At 46.8% G+C, this 26,780-nt stretch overlaps 1 protein-coding gene and 1 pseudogene across 3 annotated transcripts in view; one reads left to right on the top strand and one right to left on the bottom strand.

The window, feature by feature from the left end:
• The window catches only part of slc30a7 (solute carrier family 30 member 7), a 68,873-nt gene that overhangs the window by 7,228 nt on the left and 34,865 nt on the right, over positions 1-26,780 (top strand). For all 3 annotated transcript variants that reach the window (XM_085982467.1, XM_085982469.1, XM_085982468.1), the window contains exons 3-6: positions 14,814-14,927; positions 15,949-16,036; positions 20,525-20,651; positions 21,599-21,751. In XM_085982467.1, the coding sequence (XP_085838593.1) occupies positions 14,814-14,927; positions 15,949-16,036; positions 20,525-20,651; positions 21,599-21,751 (482 nt within the window). The remainder of the gene's footprint in view (positions 1-14,813; positions 14,928-15,948; positions 16,037-20,524; positions 20,652-21,598; positions 21,752-26,780) is intronic.
• On the bottom strand, positions 11,575-13,921 carry LOC147121923 (uncharacterized; annotated as a pseudogene).

Below are 26,780 nucleotides of genomic sequence, written 5' to 3'. Positions count from 1 at the left end.
TGTTGATGCAATCATCCACAGTGCGCTCATTGATGGCAAGGGCCTTGTTCACAAGTGAACGGACATTTTGGAGGGAGATGCAGAGAGGGGCGGTGATAACTGATCCACTGGCAGAGTCCATGGGGTCAGCGCGGTGACGGGCAGGAGGTTGGCAAGTTTAGTCCCAGCGGGCTCGCTATGGACGGCGAGAGAGTAGGGTGGGGCAGTTGGGGTTGCTACTCATAAGGAAGCAGCGATGAGTGCCTCAATGGACCCTTCAAAGGATGGCAAGAGAGGCACTGAGGGAAGCTGTAGGCTTATCTAAGGGAGTGAAGCCTGGGACGGTGTTGGGAGGGCAGGAAGGTCGAGGAGTGCTGAAAGGTTGGGGTAGGGATTTGGGAGGGCAGAGTACCTGAGAGGGAAGAAGTGAAAGAAGGCATGATGACAGGAGAGAGGGGCCTGGGGGGGGTAAAGAGAAAAGAAGGGAGAGAAAAGGTGAAATGGAAGTGATGGGCTCGGGTCTGGAGCGGCAGCCAAAACCACTTTAAGCTGATTTACATTAGAATGACATTTTAGTGAAGTGTTGGCACTGATGATTCCTGTTTAGTAATTATGTTGGCACTGACGCCTTTGCAGCAGACAGAGCTGCAAGTCTCTACATCACCCTTCATGATCTCTCTCTAGCTCAGCCACACAGACTGCAGTGGTTCAAGGCGGCGGCTCACCGCCACCTTCTCGAGGGCAATTAGGGATGGGCAATAAATTCTGGCCTTGCCAGCGATGCCCACATTCCATAAACGAATAATAAAAATCTGTCCCTAGCTCAACTCTTATTTTCCTTATGCCTATTTGTGAAGTGCTTTATGACATTCCTTTACACTAAAGATGTTGTTGTATAGATGCAAAACCAAAAATACTGGAAACACTCAGCAGATCAAGCAACATCTGAAGTGAAGAAGTTCTGACAAAGGGTGTAAGCCTGATCGCAGTGTTTCCAGCATTTGCAGTATTTTGTTTATATAAATGCAAGTTGTTTTTCCTCTTCCTCATAGCTAGAGCTGTGCTGCTCAGAGATTGTGTGTAGCCCTTGGAGAGGTTGGTAGGGATGGTTAAACTAGGTTAGGTGACCATTCATTTCGGCTATAAACTTCTGGATTATTCACCTGAATTCAGGAGGTTTCACTCTTCCACCCCCCGCCCCCAATTTTAGAAAGGAAAGACTTGCATTTATATAGCACTTTTCACAACCACAGGATGTCCCAAAGCGCTTTACAGCTAATGAAGTACTTTTTTGAAGTGTAGTCACTGTTGTAATGTGGGAAATGCAGCAGCCAATTTGCACACAGCAGGCAAAACAGCAATGTGATAATGACCAGATAAGCTGTTTTAGTGACGTTGATTGAGGTATAAATATTAGCCAGGACACCGGGGAGAGCTCCCCTGCTCCTCTTTGAAATAATGCCATAGGATCTTTTACGTCCACCTGAGAACGCAGACGGGGCCTCGGTTAAACGTCTCATCCGAAAGACGGCACTTCCGACAGTGTAGCATTCTCTCAGTACAGCACTGGAGTGTCAGCTAGATTTTTGTGCTCAAGTCTCTGGAGTGGGACTTGAACCCACAACCTTCTGACTCAGGCGATAGTGCTACCCACTGAACCACAGCTGACGCACATCTTCACCCACATTCTGGACCTCAACCATGATGTTTTGAAACATAGAAACATAGAAGATAGGAGCAGGAGTAGGCCATTCGGCCCTTCGAGCCTGCTCCGCCATTCAATGAGATCATGGCTGATCATCCAAATTCAGTACCCTGTCCCTGCCTTCTCCCCATATCCCTTGATCCCTTTAGCCTCAAGGGCAGCACGGTGGCATAGTGGTTAGCACTGTTGCCTCACAGCGCCAGGGACCCGGGTTCGAATCCGGCCTCGGGCGACTGTCTGTGTGGAGTTTGCACATTCTCCCCGTGTTTGCGTGGGTTTCCTCCGGGTGCTCCGGTTTCCTCCAAAGATGTGCGGGTTAGGTTGATTGGCTATGATAAAATTGACCCTTAGTGTTAGGGGGATTAAATACGTGGGGTTACGGGGATAGGGGTGGGATATGTGTTAGTGTAGGGGTTACGGGGATCGGGTGGGATATGTGTCGGTGCAGGCTCGATGGGCCGAAATGGCCTCTCTGCACTGTGGAGTTTCTGTGATTCTGTGATTTCTGTGAAATATATCCAACTCTTTCTTGAATATATTTAATGAACTGGCCTCCACCGCCCTCTGTGGCAGAGAATTCCACAGGTTCACCACTCTCTGGGTGAAGAAATTCCTCCTCATTTCAGTCCTAAATGGCTTACCCCTTATCCTTGGACTATGACCCCTGGTTCTGGAATCCCCGGCCATCCGAAACATCCTTCCTGCATCTAGTCTGTCCAGACCTGACAGAATTTTATAGGTGTCAATGAGATCCACTCTCAATCTTCTAAACTCCAGTGAGTATAAGCCCAATCGACACAATCTCTCCTCATACGTCATTCCTGCCATCCCAGGTATCAGCCTGGTGAATCATCGCTGCACTCCCTCCATGGCAAGAACGTCCTTCCTCAGGTAAGGTGACCAAAACTGCACACAATACTCAAGGTGCGGTCTCACCAAGGCCCTGTACAACTGTAGCAAGACATCCTTGTTCCTGTACTCGAACCCTCTTGCTACGAAGGCCAACATACCATTTGCCGCCTTAACCGCCTGCTGCACCTGCATGCTTACCTTCAGCGACTGGTGCACAATAACACCCAGGTCTCTTTGCACTTCCCCATCTCCCAATCTATTGCCATTCAAATAATAATCTGCCTTCCTGTTTTTGCCACCAAAGTGGATAACCTCACATTTATCCACATTATAGTGCATTTGCCATGTTTCTGCCCAATCACCCAACCTGTTCAAATCGTACTGGAGTTTCATGATATCCTCCTCACAGCTTACCCTTGTAATGTATATACCTTTAAGGGGGGAAACTATGTTTTACAGCTCGTGTATACTGCAGTACTGGCAGTGACCACACCTGTATATAGCACTGAGTAGTAATCTGTACAGATCAGTTCCAGTGTGAGCCTCGTTGAGTAAACACCTGTTGTACCGTTCTCCTGCAGTCTGTGTCTTATTATACACAGACACAACATTGGCGACAAGGCAAGTTCGAACCTACCTGCAACTGCATCACCTCCTGGGGATTCGTTCCTGGAGATCAGTGGATTGGAGGTCAAGGCCAGAGACTCAGGCGTCGACCACGGGCAACCGCCCAGTCATCCAGCAGAGACTCGAGAATTGCGGGGGAGGCTGTCGAGAGCCAGGCTTGGCTTTCCAGTCGAGGTGGTCCAGCGAAACGGGCTGACAACAGGCAGTGCGCAGACCCTTCCCGGACAGCGGCGGGCTAGAGCCCGACCGAGCGGCACAGCAAAGGGCTGAGCAGCGTCGACGGGGGAGAGAGAGGGCAGAGTGCACAGGGCGCAGCCGGTGTTCAGGGGCCGAGCAGCATCGAAGAGAGGGAGAGAGAGACGCACAGAAACCCGCGAGGCGCCGCCATTGCCACGAGGACCGCCGAGAGCAGCGTTGGCAGCAGCGCAGGAGAAGCGCGCGAAACCTACAGGGCGCCGCCATTGCCACGAGAACCGCCGGGAGTGGGAAGAGAAGAGCGAGAGTGTGCACTGGGAGTGAGAAGAGAACTGTGACAGAGTGGACTGGGAGTTGGGAGAGAAATGTCACCGTGTGCACTGGGAGTGAGAAGAGTGACAGTGTGCAGTGGAAATGAGGAGAGAATTGTGACATTGTGCACTGGGAATGAGGGAAGTGTGATGGTGTGCACTGGGAGTGAGAAGAGTGATAGTGTGCGCAGGGAGTGGGGAGAAGGAGTGAGAATGTGAAATGGGAGTGGGAAGAGAAGAATGACAGTGTGCACTGGGGGTGAGGAGAGAAGTGTGACTGTTTTGGGAGTGGGGAGAGAAGAGTGACTGCACTGGGAATGGGGAGGGCTGAGTGTGCATTAGGAGTGAGGAACTAAGAGTGGTAGTGTGAACTGGGAGTGAGAAGAGTGACTGTGCACTGGGAGTGAGGGGAGAAGAGCGACTGTGCACTGGGAGTGAGGGGAGAAGAGCGACTGTGCACTGGGAGTGAGGGGAGAAGAGCGACTGTGCACTGGGAGTGAGGGGAGAAGAGCGACTGTGCACTGGGAGTGAGGGGAGAAGAGCGACTGTGCACTGGGAGTGAGGGGAGAAGAGCGACTGTGCACTGGGAGTGAGGGGAGAAGAGCGACTGTGCACTGGGAGTGAGGGGAGAAGAGCGACTGTGCACTGGGAGTGAGGGGAGAAGAGCGACTGTGCACTGGGAGTGAGGGGAGAAGAGCGACTGTGCACTGGGAGTGAGGGGAGAAGAGCGACTGTGCACTGGGAGTGAGGGGAGAAGAGCGACTGTGCACTGGGAGTGAGGGGAGAAGAGCGACTGCACTGGGAGTGAGGGGAGAAGAGCGACTGCACTGGGAGTGAGGGGAGAAGAGCGACTGTGCACTGGGAGTGAGGGGAGAAGAGCGACAGTGTGCACTGGGAGTGAGTAGAGAAGTGTGACTGCAGTGGCAATGAGGAGAGAAGTGTGACATTGTGCACTGGGAGTGAGGATAGAAGCGTGACAGTGTGAACTGGGAGTGAGAAGAGTGACAGTGTACACTGGCAGTGAGAGTGAAGAGTGGCAGTGTGCACTGGGAGTGGGGCAAAAGAGTTAGTGTGCACTGGGTGTGAAGAGAGAAAAGTGTGTACACTGGGAATGAGGAGGGAAGTGAGAGTGTCTGCACTGGGAGTGGGGAGAGAAGAGTGACAGTGTGAACTGGGAATGAGGAGCGATGAGTGACAGTGTGACCTGTGGGAGTGATGTGAGAAGTGTGAGTGTGAACTGGGAGTGGGGAGAGCAGAGTGAAAGTGTGATCTGGGAATGAGGAGAGAAGAGTGACCGGTTGCAATGAGATTGAGGATAGATGAGTGATAGTGTGAACTGGGAGTGGGGAGAAAACAGTGACAGTGTGCACTGGGAAAGGGGAGAGAAGAGTGACACTATGCACTGGGAGTGAGGAGAGATGAGAGAGTGTACACTGGGAGGGATGGGAGAAGAGTGACAGTGTGAACTGGGAGTGAGGAGGGAAGAGTGACAGTGTACATTGGGAGTGGGGAGAGAAAAGTGACCATGTGGACTGGGAGTGAGTAGAGAAGTGTGACAGTGTGCAGTGGCAAAGAGGAGAGAAGTGTGACATTGTGCACTGGGACTGAGGATAGAAGAGTAACAGTGTGCACTGGGAGTGAGAAGAGAAGAGTAACAGTGTGCAATGGGCGTGGGGAGAAAGAGTGAAAGTGTGAACTGGGAGTGGGGGGAGAAGAGTGACAGTGCACTGGGAGTGAGGGAAGAGTGACAGAGTGCACTGTGGGAGTAATGAGAGAAGATTGACAGTGTACACTGGGAGAGGGGAGAGAAGAGTGCCAGCGTGCACTGGGATTGAAGAGAGAAGAGTGACAGTGTGAACTGGGAGTGGGGAGAAAAGAGTAACAGTGTAATGTATGTACCTTTTAAGGGGGGAACTACTTTGTACAGCTCATGTATACTGTAGTACCGGCAGTGACCACACCTGTATATAACGCTGCGTAGTAATCTGTACAGATCAGTTGCAGTTTGAACCACGTTGAGTAAACACCTGTTGTACCGTTCTCCGCAGTCTGTTTCTTATATACACGGACGTAACATTGGCGACGAGGCAGGTTCGAACCTACCTGCAACTCTGCATCACCTCCCGGGGATTCGTTCCTGGAGATCAGTGGATTGGAGGTCAAGGCCAGAGACTCGGGCGTCGACCACGGGCAACCGCCCAGTCATCCAGCAGAGACTCGAGAATTGCGGAGAAGGCTGTCGAGAGCCAGGCTTGGCTTTCCAGTCGAAGTGGTCCAGCGAAACGGGCTGGCAACAGGTAGTGCGCAGACCCTTCCCGGACGGCGGCGGGCTAGAGCTGACCGAGCGGCACAGCAAAGGGCCGAGCAGCGTCGACGGGGAGAGAGAGAGAGGGCAGAGCACACAGGGTGCAGCCAGTGTTCAGGGGCCGAGCAGCGTCGGAGAGAGGGAGAGAGCAGGGCGCCGCCATTGCCACGAGAACCGCCGGGAGCGGCGTCGGCAGCAGCGGGGGAGGAAGGAAAGCGCGGGAGACGCCATTGGGAGACGCCATTTTAAACCACACCCAAAATGCCGAAGAGTGGCAGTATCACCGCGTTTGACAATGAAGTCGAAGATTGGACTACATATGTCGAACAAATAGAGGTATACTGCAAGGCAAATGAGGTGTCAGATGACAAGAAAGCGTCGGTATTGTTAAACCATACGTCTTTGCACCCATTAAATTTATTATGAAATCTAGTAACCCCAACGAAGCCAATGGAAAAGAGTTTTGAAGACATAGTAATGATACTACAGGAACATTTAAACCCCACACCGCTGCTGATAGTTTCACAAACTGAACCAGCATAAGGATGAAAGCAATGCTGATTATTTAACAGAACTGCGCAAACTATCGAAACACTGCCAGTTTGGAGCGGGACTGGCAGATACCTTAAGGGACAAGTTTCTGTGTGGGCTTCAAAGTGATGGAACCCAGAAACGGCTTTTATCTGAAAAGGACCTTACGCTGGAAAAGGCTTTCAGCATTGCGGTATCATATGAAGCAGCAGCACGGGGCGCTGCAGAGATACAACAGAGACCGCAAGAATATGGCACAAACGAAATGTCATATGGAACAGAGAAGTGCTATCGCTGCGGCAGAACAACACACGACCAGAATGATTGCTGGTTCAAAGACAAAGTGTGCAGACAGTGTGGAAAAGTAGGACACATAGCACGAGTCTGCAGGTCGAGAAAGAAAACCAGCAATAAGAAACCTACCAAAGAAAAGTACAAGAAGGTACATAAGACGACGGAGAATAATTCAGACGAACAAAAGAGTGATAACGACTCCGAAAGCAGGGAACTGTGTTGTCTGAAACTACATAATGTGATCACAACGGAGGATCTCCGAACCATTTGGGTCACTCTCAAGATAGCAGGAGTCCAGGTAAAGATGGAATTGGACACAGGATCAGCTCTAACCGTCATAAACCGACGGGACTACGAGCGGCTATTCTCACATATACCCTTGAGAGACACAAAAATTATTTTGAAGCCGTACACGGGGCAAAAAGTCTACCCCAAAGGAAAAATAAGGGTGACCGTTATATATAACGGTAAGGAAACACCAAAACTAGACCTGTATGCATTGCAAGATGGAGGACCACCATTACTGGGATGTGAATGGATCCGGAAAATACAACTGTTTTGGCATTCCATACAGGCACTGACTGTGGCTGACAAAAAGGATGACGCCGTCGCACCTGGGCGACTGTCAAAGATCCTAACTGACGTGAAAGAAGTGTTCCAGCAAGGACTTGGAACACTAAAAGGCATGACAGCGACGATTAAAATTGAAGAAAACGCAAGCCCCAAATTTTATGCGATCCGCCCAGCCGTCGAAGCAGAGCTGGAGAGTCTGGAACGTTCAGGTGTACTGTCCAAGGTAGACCTGGAGCGAGTGGGCTACACCCATCGTCCCTGTGATGAAAAAGTCGTTGAGCAGCACGCCTGGGGAACCAAGGGAGGTTCGCATCTGTGGGGACTTTAAGGTAACAGTGAACCCGGTCCTTCACACCGTACAATATCCACTTCTGCGGATTGAAGATATTTTCGCCTCGCTATCTGGAGGGAAACGCTTCACTAAGATTGATCTGGCCCAGGCGTATCTGCAAATGGAGGTAGAAGAAGCATCAAAAAAATACCTCACAATCAACACCCATAAAGGTCTCTACCAATACAATCGGCTGGTATTCAGGGTAGCATCAGCTCCGGCTATTTGGCAGAGGGCAATGGAACAAGTCCTGCAAGGGATCCCAGGGACCCAGTGTTATTTGGACGACATCCTGGTCACGGGCGAAAATGACTGATCACCTTGCCAACCTGGAGCAGGTGCTCACGCGATTGCAGGAATATGGGCTCCGAGCTAACCGCCCCAAATGCGAGTTTTTTAGAAAACCGATCTCGTATTGTGGCCATATTATCGATAGAGGGGTTACATAAGTCCCCAGAGAAGATTGAGGCAGTAGTCAAGGCTCCAGCATCGGAAAATGTGTCACAACTGAGGTCGTTCCTCGGGCTGGTAAACTACTACCATAAGTTCTTGCCAAATTTGTCTACAATACTACACCCACTGAACACCCTACTGCAAACTGGGGTGCCATGGAAGTGGAGTGACGAATGTAGACTTGCTTTCCAGAAGAGCAAAACACTAATCACATCGAAAGAGGTATTGGCCCATTACAACCCGGCATTACCAATTCGGTTGGCATGTGATGCGTCACCCTACGGCATTGGAGCGGTGCTGTCGCACAAATTCTCGGACGGCTCAGAGAGGCCAATAGCCTTTGCATCACGATCACTAACCTCAGCCGAGCATAACTACGCCCAGATTGACAGGGAGGCCCTCCGCCTAGTGTGGGGAGTGAAAAAGTTCAATCACTACCTGCACGGGCAGAAATTCACCTTGCTGACTGATCACCAGCCCCTTGTCTCCATTTTTAATCCGAAGAAGGGCGTTCCGGTGATGACTGCGCAACGACGACAAAGATGGTCACTTTTTCTAGGGGCGCACCACTATGAGATTGAATATAAGGGCACGAAACAGCATGGAAATGCTGATGGGCTATCACGCCTGCCACTGCCTACTGCGGAGGAAGCACCAGCAGTGGATCCTGTCGAAATATTCCATTCGACTATAGTTGAATACCTACCGGTAACTAACGCTTGTATCGAAAAGGAAACCCGAAATGACCCGACACTGTCTCGGGTATATGATTTGACGGTGAAGGGATGGCCAGCACATGGCGACTCACTGTTGCCAGCATTCTCGACAAGGAGGGAACAGCTGTCAGTGTGCCGGGGGACCTTGATGTGTGGATCCCGAGTGGTAATTCCACCCAAGTTAAGGGATAGAGTGCTCAATGAGCTTCATGAGGGTCATCTGGGAGGGGTAAAAATGAAAAGCCTAGCCAGGGCTTGTGTGGTGGCTGGGAATCGATAAACAAATAGAGGACCTGACCAAGAGCTGCTCAGGATGCCAGAAAGTCCAAAATGCACCACCACAGGCCCCTCTACACCCATGGGAGTGGCCCTCATCTCCATGGCAACGGGTGCATATTGATTTTGCTGGTCCATTCATGGACTCGATGTTTTTAATAGCCGTGGATGCGCGCTCGAAATGGCCTGAGGTCATCAAAATGTCCTCCACCACCACGGAGAAAACCATTGCAGTCCTACGGACCATTTTTGCCAGGAATGGCTTGCCAGAACAGATTTGCTCCGACAATGGACCACAGTTTGTGTCCGAAGAGTTCCGGAGGTTCTTGAAAAAGAATGGGGTAAGGCATTACACATCCGCGCCGTATCATCTAGCCACAAATGGATTGGCTGAGAGGTTCGTACAAACCTTTAAGAAGGCAATAAAGGCTATGTACAATGACAACATTCTGCTGCAGCACAAGGTGGACAATTTCCTGTTCGCCTACCGGAATGCGACACATGCAGTCACCAACCAGGCCCCAGCCATGATGTTCTTTAACCGAAGGCTAAGATCTCGTCTGGATTTGCTCAGACCAAATGTACAAAGATGTTGAGAGTAAGCAATTCCAGCACATCCATGAGAAGCCAACAAGGAGCTTCAATGTAGGGCAACCAGTCTTGGCCCGCGACTACCGAACAGAAAAATGGCAGCCAGGAACGATATGCACACGGCAGGGCCCACTAATGTAAACAGTGGACGTTGGGGAGAGCATCGTGAGACGCCATGCTGACCAGATCCTTGAGTCACAGGAACAAGTCAACCCCATGCCTCACCCATACGTACCTGGTGATGAACCCGACGTACAGGTCGCATCTACCCCAGAAACAGTAGCATCGGAAGCTGATGAACCAACCGACGACAGGGGGCCAGAATTACCTCCGCACCAAGAGCAAGACACTCGGGAAAGGCGCTATCCAGAAAGGATCAGGAAGCCCCCCCAAAGACTGAAAATATATAAATAGACTATTTTCAGCTAATGTTGCATGTTAAAAGTGTTAATTGTAATTAGTTTGATATTTAATTGTTAAATGAGTGTTATGGTACTGTTAATCTAAAAGGGGAGGAATTGTAATGTATGTACCTTTTTAAGGGGGGAACTATCTTTTACAGCTCATGTATACTGCAGTACCGGCAGTGACCACACCTGTATATAGCACTGAGTAGTAATCTGTACAGATTAGTTCCAGTGTGAGCCTCGTTGAGTAAACACCTGTTGTACCGTTCTCCTGCAGTCTGTGTCTTATTATACACAGACACAACAACCCTCCCACCCAGCTTTGTGTCGTCTGCAAATTTGGAGATACTACATCCAATTCCCTCGTCCAGATCATTAATATATATTGTGAACAGCTGGGGTCCTAGGACCGATCCTTGCGGTACCCCACTAGTCACTGCCTGCCACTCGGAAAACGACCCGTTTATTCCAACTCTGCTTTCTGTCCGCCAACCAGTTCTCTATCCAAGTCAATACCTTGCCCCCAATCCCATGTGCCTTAATTTTGCACGCTAATCTCTTATGTGGGACCTTATCGAAAGCCTTCTGAAAGTCCAAATACACCACATCCACTGGTTCTCCCTTATCTATTTTACCAGTTATATCCTCAAAAAATTCCAGTAGATTAGTCAAGCATGATTTACCTTTTGTAAATCCATGTTTACTTTGTCCGATCCTGTCACTGCTTTCCAAGTGCTCTGCTATTACATCTTTTATAATAGACTCTAGCATTTTCCCCACTACCGGTGTCAGGCTTACCGGTCTATAATTCCCCGCTTTTTCTCTACCACCTTTTTTGAATAGTGGGGTAACATTAGCTATCCTTCAATCCATGGGTACCGTTCCAGAGTCTATCGAGTTCTGGAAGATGACCAGCAATGCATCTACTATCTCCAGGGCCACTTCCTTAAGTACCCTGGGATGTAGATTATCAGGCCCTGGGGATTTATCTGCCTTCAGTCCCATCAATTTTCCTAACACCATTTCCCTACAAATACTGATTTCTTTCAGTTCCTCCCTTTCATCAGACCCTATGTTCCCCGGCATCTCTGGGAGGTTATTTGTGTCCTCTGTGAAGACAGAACCAAAGTATGTATTTAGTTGGTCTGCCATTTCCTTGTTTCCCATTATAAATTCCCCTGATTCTGACCGTAAGGGACCTACGCTTGACTTCACCAATCTTTTTCTCTTCACATATCTATAAAAGCTTTTACGTCAGTTTTTATGTTCCCTGCTAGCTTACTCTCTCATTCTATTTTCTCTTTCTTAATTAATCCCTTTGTCTTCCTTTGACTCCTAAACTGCTCCCAATCCTCAGGATTATTGCTTTTTCTGGCCAATTTATATGTCGTCTCCTTGGATCTTATGCTATCCCTAATTTCCCTTGTTAGCCACGGTTGAGTCACCTTTTTTGTTTTATTTTTATGCCAAACTATTTCTGTAGCTCATCCATTCGGTCTTTGAATGTTTGCCATTGCCTATCCACCGTCAACCCTTTGAGTGCCATTCCCCAATTAATCCTACCCAACTCGCTCCTCAGACCATCGTAGTTTCCTTTATTAAAATTGAGGACCCTTGTCTCTGAGTCAACTACTTCATTCTCCATCGTAATGAAGAATTCGATCATATTATGATCGCTCCGACCCAAGGGGCCTCGTACAACAAGATTGCTAATTAATCCTTTCTCGTTACATAATACCCAGTCTAAGATGGCCTGATCTCTGGTTGGTTCCTCGACATATTGGTCCAGGAATTCCTCCTCCACAGTATTGTTACTAATTTGGTTGGTCCAATCTATATGTAGATTAAAGTCACCCATGATGACTGCCGTGCCCTTATTGCACGCTTCTTTAATTTCCCTTTTAATGCCATCCCCAACCTCCGCCTTACTGTTTGGAGGTCTATATATCACTCCCACTAATGTTTTTTTCCCCTTAGTATTTCTTAATTCTACCCATACAGATTCCACATCATCAGAGCTAATATCCTTCATTACAATTGTATTAATCCCTTCTTTAACCAGTAATGCTACCCCACCTCCCTTTCCTTTTTGCCTAGCTTTCCTGACTATCGAATACCCCTGGTTGTTGAGTTCCGAGTCTTGGCCATCCTTGAGCCACGTTTCCGTAATCCCAACCAAATCATATTCGTTTACCTCTATTTGCACAGCCAATTCATCCACCTTATTACAGATGCTCCTCGCATTAAGACACAAAGCCTTCAGGCTTGTTTTTTTAACGCTCTTAGACCTATTAGAATTATTATTTACTGTGGCCATGTTTGATTTAAACTGTTGATTTCTCTGACTGCCACTTTTGTTTTTCTCCTTCCTATCTTTTGCTTTTATCCCTGTTTTCCTTTCCTCTGTCTCCCAACCCCCTGCCATTTTAGTTTAAACCCCCCCGAACAGTGCTAGCAAACCTCCCCGCAAGGATATTTGTCCCGCTCTGGTTCAGGTGCAACCCGTCCGACTTGTACAAGTCCCACCTTCCCCAGAAGCAGGCCCAGTGATCCAGGAAACTAAAGCCCTCCCTCCTGCACCAACTCTCTAGCCACGCATTCATCTGCTCTATCCTCCTATTCCTATACTCGCTAGCACGTGGCACCGGGAGTAATCCAGAGATTACAACCTTTGAGGTCCTACTCTTTAATCTGCTACCTAGCTCCCTAAATTCTTGCTGCAGGGCCTCATCCCTCTTCCTACCTATGTCGTTGGTCCCAATGTGAACCATGACCTCTGCCGGTTCACCCTCCCGCTTCAGAATGCGCTGCAGCCGTTCAGTAACATCCTTGACCCTGGCACCAGGGAGGCAACAAACCATCCTGGAGTTACGTCTACGGCCACAGAAACGCCTATCTGTTCCCCTTACGATAGAATCCCCTACCACTATTGCTCTCCCACTCTTTTTCCTCCCTTCCTGAGCAGCAGAAGCGCACCCCTGGTGCCAGGAAGTTGGCTGCTGCTGCCTTCCACTGGTGAGTCATCCCCCTCAACAGTATCCAAAGTGGTATACCTGTTTGAAAGGGGGATGGCCACAGGGGTCCCCTGCACTACCTGCCTGCTTCTATTGCTCCGCCTGATGGTCACCCATTTCCCTTCTGCCTGTGCAGCCCTACCCTGTGGCGTGACCAACTCATCAAACGTGTAATCCACGACCCTCTCGGCATCGTGAATGCTCCACAACCCATCCATCCGCAGCTCCAGCGCCTCAATATGGCCCGTTATTAGCTGCAGCTGGATGCATTTCTGGCACACGTGGTCGTCAGGGACACTGGCAGCGTCCCTGAATTCCCACATAGAGCAAGAGGAGCATAACACGGGGCTGGGCTCTCCTGGCATGATTTACCCCTTTAATTAATTTGAATTAATTCAATACCACCAGTTAAAGATATACTCTAGGGCGCTTATTTACCAACTGTCCCCACTACACCACAGAGACCCAAGAAAATATAAACCGCAGAATTTAAGCTTGTAATGAAAAGGAGAAAGAAATACTCACCAACCAATCACTTAACTGCTTCCTGGTGACGTCACACTTGGATTACTTTTTACCTCTCTTCCCCTGCTGTTGAATTGGTACGTCTCGCCTTGCTGAAACTGCCGCCGGTCACTGCTCCCTCACAGGTCCGATGCTCTGGTCGGGCCTCGCCTCGCTGAATCAGCCACCGCTTTTAAGCGGCCTAACCTGAAGATAGGTACTTCAAGGGAGGAAGAAAAATCTATTGGAGAAATCATATTGTGCTACCCTTTGCATTGGAACATATCGGAACAGGAGTAGGCCATTCATAGAAACATAGAAGATAGGAGCAGGCGTAGGCCGTTCGGCCCCTCAAGCCTGCTCTGCCATTCAATACGATCATGGCTGATCATCCAAACTCGGTACCCTGTCCCTGCTTCCTCCCCATTACCCCTTGATCCCTTTAGCCTTAAGAAATATATCCAACTCCTTCTTGAATATATTTAATGAATTGGCCTCTACTGCCTTCTGTGGTAGAGAATTCCACAGGTTCACCACTCTCTGGGTGAAGAAATTCCTCCTCATTTCTGTCCTAAATGGCTTACCCCTTATCCTTAGACTGTGATCCCTGGTTCTGGACTCCCCGACCATCGGGAACATCCTTCCTGCATCTAGTCTGTCCAGTCCTGTCAGAATTTTATAAGTTTCAATGAGATCCCCTCTCATTCTTCTAAACTCCAGCGAGTATAAGCCCAATCAGCCTAATCGACCCAATCTCTCCTCGTACGTCATTCCTGCCATCCCAGGTATCAGCCTGGTGAATCTTCGCTGAGCTCCTTCCATGGCAAGAACATCCTTCCTCGGATAAGGCGACCAGAACTGCACACACTATTCAAGATGTGGTCTCACCAAGGCCCTGTACAACTGCAGCAAACTACAATTCAGCCCCTTGAGTTTGTTCAGCAAACTACAATTCAGCCCCTTGAGTTTGTTCTGCCATTCAGTGAGATCATGGCTGATCTGTGTTCGTTTCAGACAGATTTGGGTGGGAAAGTTCACGATTGTCTGAAAGGTGAGGTTGTTTCATTGTAGGACTGAGGTTGAATTTTATCATGCTAACTCTGGAGCTCTGTTGGGAATGTGTTGTGACTTTGATCTGTTGTGCTTTAGTTTAGGTCTCATTTCGGACTCGTTCCACATGTTCTTTGACTGCACTGCCCTTTTGGCTGGACTGGCAGCATCTGTGATCTCCAGATGGAGGTCGAACGATACCTTTTCCTATGGGTAAGAGCTGGAGGCTTATTAACATTTGATTGCGTAGAGATACATATATTTAGCAGTCAAGCCCTTCCTCTTTTTCCCTCCAACTGAGATGATTGGGTTTCAGGGTGGTTGCAGCTCTGACACCTGTTAATAGAATGAACCACAAACTAGGCCAGACTGTGCTTTGATCTCTTGGATAGATTTAAGTTCTTCCCTCACGTCACCACAAAAAAATACTCGTAGATCCATTGATTTTTTTAAAATTTCTGACTGAAGTAAAACAAGAATTTGACTTTCTTCCTCCTCTTCCTAGTTCCCCCCTCTGGTCCCATCCTGCACCATTTCCCAGCCAAATGTTGGTACTGCTTTGTAAGCAAGCACTATTAAGCATGCTGCAGCGTTGTTGGCTTACTCTTGGGGGAAATTTTTTTTTTTTTATATGGTTCTTTCCCCCCCCCCCCCCCCCCCCAAAAGTATAAATGATTTATTCACCTCTATACACTCGGATGCATGTCCAGAATTGCAGCTGCCTTAACCATTCTGACAATAGCTCCTCTGAGCACTTCAGTCAACCTGGGTCTTATTGAAAGCACGTGGGCTCTGTGGGCATCACAAAATGAGCCAGTGTGACAGACCCTTAAATTCTTTGCTTTTTTTAACACCTTAATTTTGCTTGGGGTTTCAAGCTGATGCCATTATCAATGTGCTAGTATGATGCATCCAGGTTTGGGATCAAGAAATGATTACATTTTGTAGACAAAATGCAAATGCACTATAAAGTAATTAAAACACAGTCCAGAGTCAAACATTATGTTGCTATGCAAGCAATGTGTAGACAGCATAGGAAAGGATTACAAAATAGAGAACTCTCAAAGAAGAACTACCCTCAATGTGCTATTAGTGGAAAATGCACCATCATTTACACTCTGGTTATCTTTAACAAACCGGTTTAACGATTTTGAAGAAACCAGTTGATGCTCCTGGTCATGTGGTAGCAAAGTGTTATCCTATTCCTTCATCTATATTTTGTTTCCTTTGGCAGATATGTCCGAGCAGAGGTTCTGGCTGGATTTGTGAATGGATTATTTCTGATCTTCACAGCCTTTTTCATTTTCTCAGAAGGAATAGAGGTTGGTTAGTGAAAGATGTTGTGGCTATATATCAGCTGTAGAATTTCATTCCCAGCAAATTCCTTTCGCGTCTTGGAAGGAATACTTTATTGTCATGTCTGAATTGTAACTTTAGGAAGATTCTGAATGTCTGTTTGGTTTTAGATGCAATCTGCATTATTGGAATTTGCAGACCGTTAGTCACTTGGTAAAGGGTTCTTTGCTGGGTCTTTCTAGATTTTAAAAAAATGTGGCGGTGATGCGTGTGGTACTACCCCTATCTGCGGAGTGGAATTTCAGTGATGCCATAGGTCAGTGGCTCACCTCGTACCTAACTGTACAGATTCAGTTGTACCATCTTCAGAAGTGATCTCCATTTTTCTTCCCACCCCTTTTTCTCTCCTGAAGACATTGCCTCCTTGCTTGTGAGTATATGCACCCTGCAGTACTTCATTTTTCTTTGTGTGCCCCTAGACAGTGAGTGTGGGTGAGCTACTCGATTGCAGGAACCATCACAGCTGAGCCCAATTGTATATGCACCTGGCATCCACGTGTTCATACTGCCAGCGGGAGTTACTGAATCAGAATCAGGAGCAGACCCCTGGGTAATGTCCACCACCCCCCACCCCCCCAAAGATACTGAAACCAATTGGAGCATTCCTGCTCCTACCACCCCAGTTGAGAGCAGCTAGCTCAACACATACCAGGGATCAAACTTGAGACCATCCTGCCTTAACCAGTTGAGCATTAGTGGAGCTTGTCTTTTTTCTTTGTGCCTAAAAAGATACAGGCAGTTAAATGTCCCACAGATGGGTTGCAGCCATAGCATGGGCGCCTTGTGGAATAGGGTGGGGTCTACAATCCCAGCTGGGCCATCACGGGAGCAAATCATTGGGCACTTACAGGAACCTAGAAATTATAGCGCAAAAAAGAGAATTTATCACATTGTGCCTGTGCCAGTGCTTTCTCTCTAAATAATGCTGTCTACTCTAACCTCATTTCCCTGCACTTAGAAATCATCATGTTATATATTTTAAAACATTTTAAAAATACTTATCCAGTTTTTTTTGTAGTCTCTGCCTCAGTAGCCACTTGTGGCAAAGCATTCAATATTTGAATAACCCTTTGTGTGAAAGATTTCTTTTAACTTCCTGCTCCTAACTTCTAACTTACTTAGGGTAAGGGATGATCCATGGGTGAATCCATCCCTGGAGTATTGGAGCAGCTGTATTGAGGGCTCTCTCTCTGAGTAATGTGTTGCGGTGGAGGGAGGACAGTTAATTGATCGGATAGAGGTCACCATGGGACAAAAAAGTAACCACTTCAAGTTAAACTCAGCTGCATTTTTGTCCTCCCAGTGGAACATTTTTTTTGTTGGAGTAACATACAAGCTCACTCAGTTGTAAACGAGGACAAAAGCACTTGTATAAAGTGTTTGTGTGAAATATACAAACCATTGCTTTCTCATCAATGCTGCTCTCTACCTACACTTGGTATCCCTCAATCCTGCCTCCCTGCACAGAAACAAATCTTGATTATCCCTAAAGCTCACTTGCACTCCCTGGTCTTCTCCAGTAACTTCATCCTTAACTCTTGTCCTCTATACAAAAAAAAAGGTTCTGCCTGGCAAAACTGTGGCAGATGGCATTCAATGCAGGGGAATGGGAGGTCATCCACTTTGGACCTAAGAAAGATAAATCAGAGTATTTTCTAAATGGTGAGAAGCTGGAGCTGTGGAGGAGCAGAGAGATTTAGGAGACCAAGAACAGAAATCACTAAGCTAGTGGACCGGTACAAAAAATAATTAAAAAGGCTAATGGAATCTTGGTCTTTATCTCTAGATGGCTAGAATACAAAGGGGTGGAAGTTATGTCACAGTTATATAAAGCTCTGATCCGAGCCCATCTGGAGCACTGCTTCAGTTCTGGGGACCGCACCTCGGGAAGGATATATTGGCCATGGAGAGGGTGCAGCGCAGATTCACCAGAATAACACTGGAGCTAAAAGGGTTAAATAATGAGGACTTGGCTTGTATTCCCTTGAGTATAGATTAAGAGGTGATCTAATTGAAGTGTTTAAGATGATTAAAGGAGTTGATAGGGTAAATAGAGAAACTATTTTCTCTAGTGGGAGTCCAGGACAAGGGGGCATAACCTTTAAAATTAGAGCTAGGCTGTTCAGGTGTGATATCAGGAAACACTTCTTCATGCAAAGGGTAGTGGAAATCTGGAACACTCTTGCCCACAATCTGTTGAGGCTACGTTAATTGAAAATGTCAAAACTGAGATTGAATATTGTTAGGTAAGCGTAGATGGTAATATACAGATCAAACATGGTCTCATTGAATGGCAGAACGGGCTTGATGGGCTGAATGGCCTACTCCTGCTCCTGTGCTTACTCCTGATGTCCTCATTTTTAGCTTCTATATCAATGGTATTTTAACACTATCAAAGTATGCACATTGCTCAGATCAACTTTGTGAATTCCATTTTGTATTACTGAAAGCTTCAATTGATTCACCTAGTAGCCTCCTCTTTCCAAAGAAAACAGGCCCAATTTGCTTGCCTTTTCATCCGTAATTTAAATTCCTGATACCCAGAATTATCATTGTTGCTCCTCTTTGTACCTGATGAAGGGCGGTCATATCCTTGGGATGTCATCCTTGTATTCACCCCCAGGTTTCATCTTTCATCAGTTACAGTACTTACAAAACTTTATTTTTTCTAAACTTGGAACTTGCTGGGGGCTGGGGGCTTTCAGTCCATTTTATGCCCCTTCTCTTTTTAAGGGATTTCACCTCATTGAGATATGAATCCTAGTATGTTAATTATGTACAACAAACAACAATGTGGATACTGAATGTTGCTTCTCATCCCTATACGTCAGTGTATAGTGTGAGTTGCAGTCACCAATTAGTTTTTTTTTATTCATTGATGGGATGTGGGCGTCGCTGGCTGGCTAGGCCTGCATTTAGTGCCCATCCCTAATTGCCCTTGAGAAGATGGTGGTGAGCCGCCGCCTTGAACTGCTGCAGTCCATATGGTGTAGGTACACCCACAATGTTGTTAGGAAGGGAGTTCCAGGATTTTGGCCCAGCGACAGTGAAGGAACGGCGATACAGGTCCAAGTCAGGATGGTGTGTGGCTTGGAGGGGAACTTGTAGGTGGTGATGTTCCCATGCGTCTGCTGCCCTTGTCCTTCTAAGTGGTAGAGGTCGCGGGTTTGGAAGGTGCTGTTGAAGGAGCTTTGGCGAGTTGCTGCAGTGCATCTTGTAGATGGTACACACTGCAGCCACAGTGCGCCGGTGGTGGAGGGAGTGCCAATCAAGTGGGCTGCTTTATCCTGAATGGTGTCGAGCTTCTTGAGTGTTGTTGGAGCTGCACTCATCCAGGCAAGTGGAGAGTATTCCATCACACTCCTGACTTGTGCCTTGTAGATGGTGGAAAGGCTTTGGGGAGTCAGGAGGTGAGACACTCGCCACAGAATTCCCAGCCTCTGGCCTGCTCTTGTAGCCACAGTATTTATATGGCTGGTCCAGTTCAGTTTCTGATCAATGGTAACCCCCCAGGATGTTGATAGTGGGGGATTCAGCGATGGTAATGCCATTGAATGTCAAGGGGAGATGGTTAGAGTCTCGCTTGTTGGAGATGGTCATTGCCTGGCACTTGTGTGGTGCGAATGTTACTTGCCACTTGTCAGCCCAAGTCTGAATGTTGTCCAGGTCTTGCTGCATATGGACACGGACTGCGTCAGTATCTGACGAGTCTCGAATGGTGCTGAACAGTGTGCAATCATCAGCGAACATCCCCACTTCTGACCTTCTGATGGAGGGAAGGTCATTGATGAAACAGCTGAAGATGGTGAAGTTTATCCTGTGTTTCAATGCATTGTCATATTGCAAATACTGATTTTTGTTTTTAACTGCTTTCAAAAGTGTGACAGTTTGTGCATCACTCCATTACTAACTTGAGGGAAGCGGTTGATTGTTTACCCCTCCCCCCCACCCCCAACTGAATTTCTTTTTGAATGTTGGTGTTCTTGTTCCTGTGCAATCCTGGGACTTTTCCTCTGAAAATTTACAAAAACGTAATGTGTAAAATAAAATGATTCCAGAAGTAAGTTTTATGACTCTTGCAATATAAAGAGGCAATGTCTGTGGAGCAGGAATTATTCTTCTGTACAGTTTGTTGATATTTAAATTTCAAATAACTTTGCTAGAAAACACAACCGACTCTTTGTGATGCAGAATCTTTCTTGTGTGTTGTCAGTTAGTCAGCAAACCATAAAGTGACTCTCTTTTATAAAAATTTAAAAAAATCCAAAAGTGAATAATAAAGGCCTGTATACATTTCTGACTGCAGTCCAATGGCATCAGAGTTGAGCCCTGTGTAGCAGTGCATTAGAGATCAGGAACACTTCAGAATGTGGGATGGAACTTGTGCCCCCTCCCACCAGTCATTCTTCTACCTGCAAGACTGTATCAAGCTTTCATCTCCAATTATTTTTCAGAGAGCTCTGGAACCCCCTGAAGTGCATCACGACCGGCTGCTGTCTGTATCTGTGCTTGGGTTTCTGGTGAATTTGGTCGGCATTTTTGTATTTAAACATGGTGGCCATGGACATTCTCATGATGGTGGTAAGGGTACAGTTCTATAAACTTACATGTAGCCTGCGAGTGTTCAAATTGTTCGTTTCCTTGAGTAGGCAAAATAAGACACACACTACCATGGGAAGAAACACTTTATAGTGAAACACTAGCAAGAGGGGTTATTTTCAGTCTAAAGTGTTTTGTTTAGTTACATTTGCTGTTTCTGAAACATTAATTTGTCAATTCTGACTTACACAGGTTCCTGCTTTTTCTCTCTCATTTTTCCCCTTTCCCTGTGTGCGCCCCACCAAGTGGGAAAAATGTACGTCTGAATCAGCAAATTAGAGGTGCTGATTCTTGCTGGGTTATGCTTGCACAGGCACCTACCACCCTTGCTTGAGTTTTTTGTGAACGAGCCAGGTCAGCAAGTGTTGAAAGGCTATTTGACTGTCGGGGCAACGCAGATAAGCTCATTTCTGTTCTCGTCTGACATTTCACATGTTCTCTTGGCCTGAGCTGTGCTTTTACTCAGAGCCACTAGGAGGAGCTCCACACTTTAAAAATCTCAGTAAACCCTTTCCGTTTGAGGGAGTGAAAAGAGACTCCTCGTTCCTCCCATCCGAATGTTGTCATACTCCATTCCACTGACTTCCCTTCTGGCAGATATCCTTCTTCCACTCTTGAGTTTCGTTTTGGTTATTGTCCATAGCTCTAATCAGTAATTTGCTTGAAGAATTGTATCTGTAAGTCTGCATTCAACCAGCCCATGATACAGGGATTCAACATGCCACTGTGCCTTTTGATCAGATCTGGTAAAGTGACACCTTGTGCTCACTGCATGTTTCTAGTTTTATGTTGCAATTTCCATACATAGAAGGGTTTACAGATTGAACCAGTTGATGGATGGCTTTGTACATTTGTATGCAAGTTTGATATTCCAGTTCAAACATATGTATAGTTTTTAACAAGCTTCACTGTTTTGTTTGTTGCATTAGGTCATGGCCATAGTCACTCGCTCTTCAACGGAGGAATTCCTGGACTGAATCACGGACACAGTCATGGAGAACATGGGCACAGCCACAATCACGATCACAGATCTGTACATAGCCATGGGCACGGGCATTCCCATGCTCCAGAACACTGTCATGGTGAGTTATGTGATGCCAGTTTTCTTCATGAATCTAAAGTTGCATCTGGTGAATGCTTTGTTTATTGGTCAGAAAACCAATATAATGCCTAATTTCTGTTCTTGGATTTATCTCCAGTTATGTATCCTACTAAGCTCATCATCATTATTATGTACAGGAAACTTTGTGCTATCCGGAAGTTGAATGTCCGGCAACTTTGATCTAACGGGAGAAATCAGCAGCCGTTTTGGTTAGGTGTTTTTTTTTTCTCCTAGCATTCTTTTCACAGGCAGGCTCTGGAAAGCATCTTTGTCGCTTAGCAACAGCTTCAGAGACGCTTCCAAGCTACTGGGCCGAGTGTTTACAAGCTGTTGCTGAGCAACAGTGTTTGTGGTCAGACACGGCAGGCTCTAGAAAGCGTTTCTGTATCTTAGCAACAGCTTCAGAGATGCTTCCAAGCCACGGGCCGAGTGTTTACAAGCTGTTGCTGAGCAACAGTGTTTGTGGTCAGACACGGCAGGCTCTAGAAAGCGTTTCTGTATCTTAGCAACAGCTTCAGAGATGCTTCCAAGCCACGGGCCGAGTGTTTACAAGCTGTTGCTGAGCAGCAATGTTTGTGGTCAGATACTGCGATGAAAAGCTCCTATCTGATAACATTGACGCTGGTCTATCCGGAGCTTTTAAAAAAACGGCAGTAGCTCGGTCCCATGGGTGCCGGATAGCACAAAGTTTCCTGTAATGTCTTGGTTTAAAATGGGTTCATTTTTATTAGGTTTCAAGTATCTGATCTGAAGCACAGTTCAGGAAACAAATGGTTTTGTGTTTATTCCAGTGGACTGTGACTGACTCTGAAATGCTGACCAGGTCGCACACAAGTCACAACACGGAAACACGCCACTTGGTCCAACCCTCTACATGAGCAAATAGTTCTAATCACATTTACCCGGCCTGTTCCCATACCCCTTCAACCCCTTTTCCTTCATCCAGCTATCCGTCTAATATTGAATGTTGACAATTTCTGCCTCAACTAGTAACCCTGGAAGTGAAGTCCATAGCTTCTCAACTCTCTATGAAGAAGTTTATCCTGCCTTTTATTCTAAATATCTCACATTTAAACTTGTATCTATGGCCCCTTGTTCTTGACCCTTCAACTACTGGAAACGGTCTAATGTTCTGTTTCTATCTACCCGTCTCATCCTTTCATAATATTAAACACTTCTATTATATCGCCCTATAATATGTTATTCTAACAAAAAAGAGAGTACGTTTTTCTTTGTATTTGTATTTCCTCATACCAGGCAGCATCCTAGTGAATCTGCATTGTACCCTCGCTTAAAGCCTCAATATCCTTCCTATAACATGGAACCCAATATTGCACACTGTACTCTAACTGAGGTCTTAAGGTTTTATATAGGTTCATAATTACCTTTTGGCTTTTATATTCCATGCCTATTGAGGGAGAACCTAGAATTGAGCTTTTTATTTACAGTCTTATCAAACTGAGGTGCTGCTTTTAATGTTCTGTGAACATGCACCCCCAAGTCCCTCTGCTGGATCAGAATGAAATTATGATCTAAAGTAATACAAGATCTTAGTTGTGTAGCCCTGTTGCAATATGGAGACAAAACATCTTGTAGGCTGACATGGCATAAACTTAGTGTGATCTTAAATCTGCTGACGAGGGTGGCGCTGTTGTTGGTTGGGGAACTGACCTCTACCTTGCGAAGGCTGAACGCCAACTCTCTGACACCTCCTCCAACCTCCCCCTGGACCATGACCCCACTACCGAACATCAAGCCATAGTTTCCAAGACTGTCACTGACCTCGTCTCCTCTGGAGATCTTCCCTCCACAGCCATAGTTTCCCAACCCCGCACAGCCCGCTTCTATCTCCTTCCCAAGATCCACAAACAGAACTGCCCTGGTAAACCCATCGTTTCAGCCTGTTCTTGCCCCACAGAACTGATTTCTTCCTATCTCGACTTTTTTTTTCTTCTGTTGTCCAGTCTCTTCCTACTTACATCCGCGACTCTTCTGACGCCCTCCGTCACTTTAACAGTTTCCTGGCCCTAACTCTCTCTTTCACTCTGGACGTCCAATCCCTCTACACCTCCGTCCCCCACCAGGACGGCCTGAGGGCGCTCCGCTTCTTCCTTGAACAAAGGCCCAACCAGTCCCCATCCACCACCACCCTCCTCCACCTGCCTGAACTTGTTCACATTGAACAACTTCTCCTTTGACCCCACTCACTAATTAAAGGTGTTACTATGGGAACCCGCATGGGTCCTAGCTATGCCTGCCTTTTCGTGGGATATGTGGAATGTTCTTTGTTCCAGTCCTACCCAGGTCCCCGCCCTCACCTCTTTTTCCGGTACATTGATGACTGTATCAGTGCCGTTTCCTGCTCGCGCCCTGAACTAGAAAATTTCATTCACTTTGCTTCCAATTTCCACTCTTCCCTCACCTTCACATGGTCCATCTCTGACTCTTTCCTTCCCTTCCTCGACTTCTCTGTCTCCATTTCTGCATATAGGCTATCAACAAACATCCACTATAAGCCCACTGACTACACTTCCTCCCACCCCGGGATAGAGAATAAGATGAAGCAGAAAAAGGGGGCGTATGACAGATGTCAGATTGAGAATACAAGTGAGAACCAGACTGAATCACAGAATCCCCCACAGTGCAGATAGAGGCCATTTCGGCCCATCGAGCCTGCACCGACACACATCCCACCCTATCCCCGTAACCCCACGTATTTAATCCCCTAACACTAAGGGTCAATTTATCATAGCCAAATCAACCTAACCCGCACATCTTTGGACTGTGGGAGGAAACCGGAGCACCCGGAGGAAACCCACGCAGACACAGGGAAAATGTGCAAACTCCACAAAGACAGTCGCCCGAGGCCGGATTTGAACCCGGGTCCCTGGCGCTGTGAGGCAACAGTGCTAACCACTATGCCACCGTGCCTCCCTGAATATAGACAGATCAGAGGGGAAATGAAAAAGGAAATAAGAGGGGCAAAGAGAGAGTATGAGAATAGATTGGCAGCTAACATAAAAGGGAATCCGAAAGTCTTCTATAGGCATATAAATAGTAAATAGGTAAATGGGGCCGATTAGGGACCAAAATGGATACCTACACATGGAGGCAGAGTGCATGACTGAGGTACTAAATGAGTACTTTGTATCTGTCTTTACCAAGGAAGAAAATGCTGCCAAAGTCATAGTGAAAGAGGAGGTAGTTGAGATACTGGATGGGATAAAAATTGATAAGGAGGAGGTACTAGAAAGGGCTGGCTGTAATTAAAGTAGATATCTAACCAGGACTGGGATGCATCTGAGGATGCTGAGGGAAATAAAGATGGAAATTGCAGAGGTACTGGCCATAATCTTCCAATCCTCCTTGGCTATGGGGCTGGTGGCAGAGGACTGGAGAATTGCAAATGTTTACACCCTTGTTCAAAAAAGGGAAGGGTATAAGGGTAAACCCAGCAACTACAGGCAAGTCAGTTTAACTTCGGTTGTTTTTCGGACTGGAGGAAGGTATAAAGTGGTGTTCCCCAGGGGTCAGTACTAGCACCACTGCTTTTCTTGATGTATATTAATGGCTTAGACTTGGGTGTACAGGGCACAATTTCAAAATTTGCAGATGAGACAAAACTTGGAAGTATAGTGGACAGTGAGGAGGATAGTGATAGACTTCAAGAAGACCTAGACAGGCTGGTGGAATGGGCGGACACGTGGCAGATGAAATTTAACACAGAAAAATGCGAAGTGATACATTTTGGTAGGAAGAACGAGGAGAAGCAATATAAACTAAAGGGTACAATTCTAAAGGGGGTGTATGAACAGAGACACCGGGGGTACATGTGCACAAATCGTTGAAGGTGGCAGGGCAGGCTGAGAAGGCGGTTAAAAAAGCATACGGGAACCTGGGCTTCATAAATAGAGGCATAGAGTACAAAAGCAAGGAAGTTATGATGAACCTTTATAAAACACTGGTTCGGCCTCAACTGGAGTATTGTATCCAATTCTGGGCACCGCACTTTAGGAAGGATGTGACGGTCTTAAGAGATGGTGCAGAAATGATTTACAAGAATGGTCCCAGGGATGAGGGACTTCAGTTATGTGGATAGACTGGAGAAGCTGGGGTTGTTCTCCTTAGAGTAGAGAAGGTTGAGAGGAGATTTGATAGAGGTGTTCAAAATCATGAGGGATCTAGACAGAGTAGATAGAGAGAAACTGTTCCCATTGGCAGAAGGGTCGAGAACCAGAGGAGACAGATTTAAGTTGATTGGCAGAAGAACCAAAGGCGACATGAGGAAAAACGTTCTTACGCAGCGAGTGGTTAGGATCTGAAATTCACTGCCTGAAAGAGTGGTGGAGGCAGATTCAACTGTGGCTTTCAAAAGGGAATTTGATAAGTACCTGAAGGAAAAAGATTTGCAGGGCTATGGGGAAAGGGCAGGGGAGTGGGACTAGCTGAAGTGCCCTTGCAGAGAGCCGGCAAAGGTTGAATGGCCTCCTTCTGTGCTGTCCTAGGTTAAAGGGGGCACTGCAATTTGGGGACCATATTTTACATTTCTAACTTAAAATGTTCTTGCCCTTTTCACTGTTCTATGCATAGTCCCCTTACTCCAGTTGTATGATCAGTAATGTGCACTTGCTGATATCCAAAGATGAAACCCAATCAATTCCATTTATTGATTTCAAACTAGCACCCGAGTAGTATTTCATAAAATAATTACTGAAGATTTCTTTAACCGTTGTGTTACAAAACCAGTGATCAAGCTAAGCAAATAGACATCAAGATTTAGATGCCACAAATCGCTGACATTTCCTGGCCCACTCAATCATGCAACTACAGGAAACTTTCTGGTATCCGGCACGGACGGGACCGACGTGGTGCCAGTTCATCAACAATTCCGGATAACCGAACGCTATAGTAAAAGGACCTTAGAGCTCCGTATAAAGCAACAAACCCTGTTGCTTGCTTCAGAACAACGTCCAAGTTGCAAGCGTCTCTGTAGCTTAGCAACAGCTGCA

The sequence above is a fragment of the Somniosus microcephalus genome, chromosome 3 (assembly GCF_052327205.1).
Source record: "Somniosus microcephalus isolate GS21.2 chromosome 3, FLI_Smic_1.0, whole genome shotgun sequence".
Classification (NCBI taxonomy): domain Eukaryota; kingdom Metazoa; phylum Chordata; class Chondrichthyes; order Squaliformes; family Somniosidae; genus Somniosus; species Somniosus microcephalus.
Note: the sequence above shows the minus strand (reverse complement) of the source record. Positions and strands in the feature narration are given on the sequence as shown.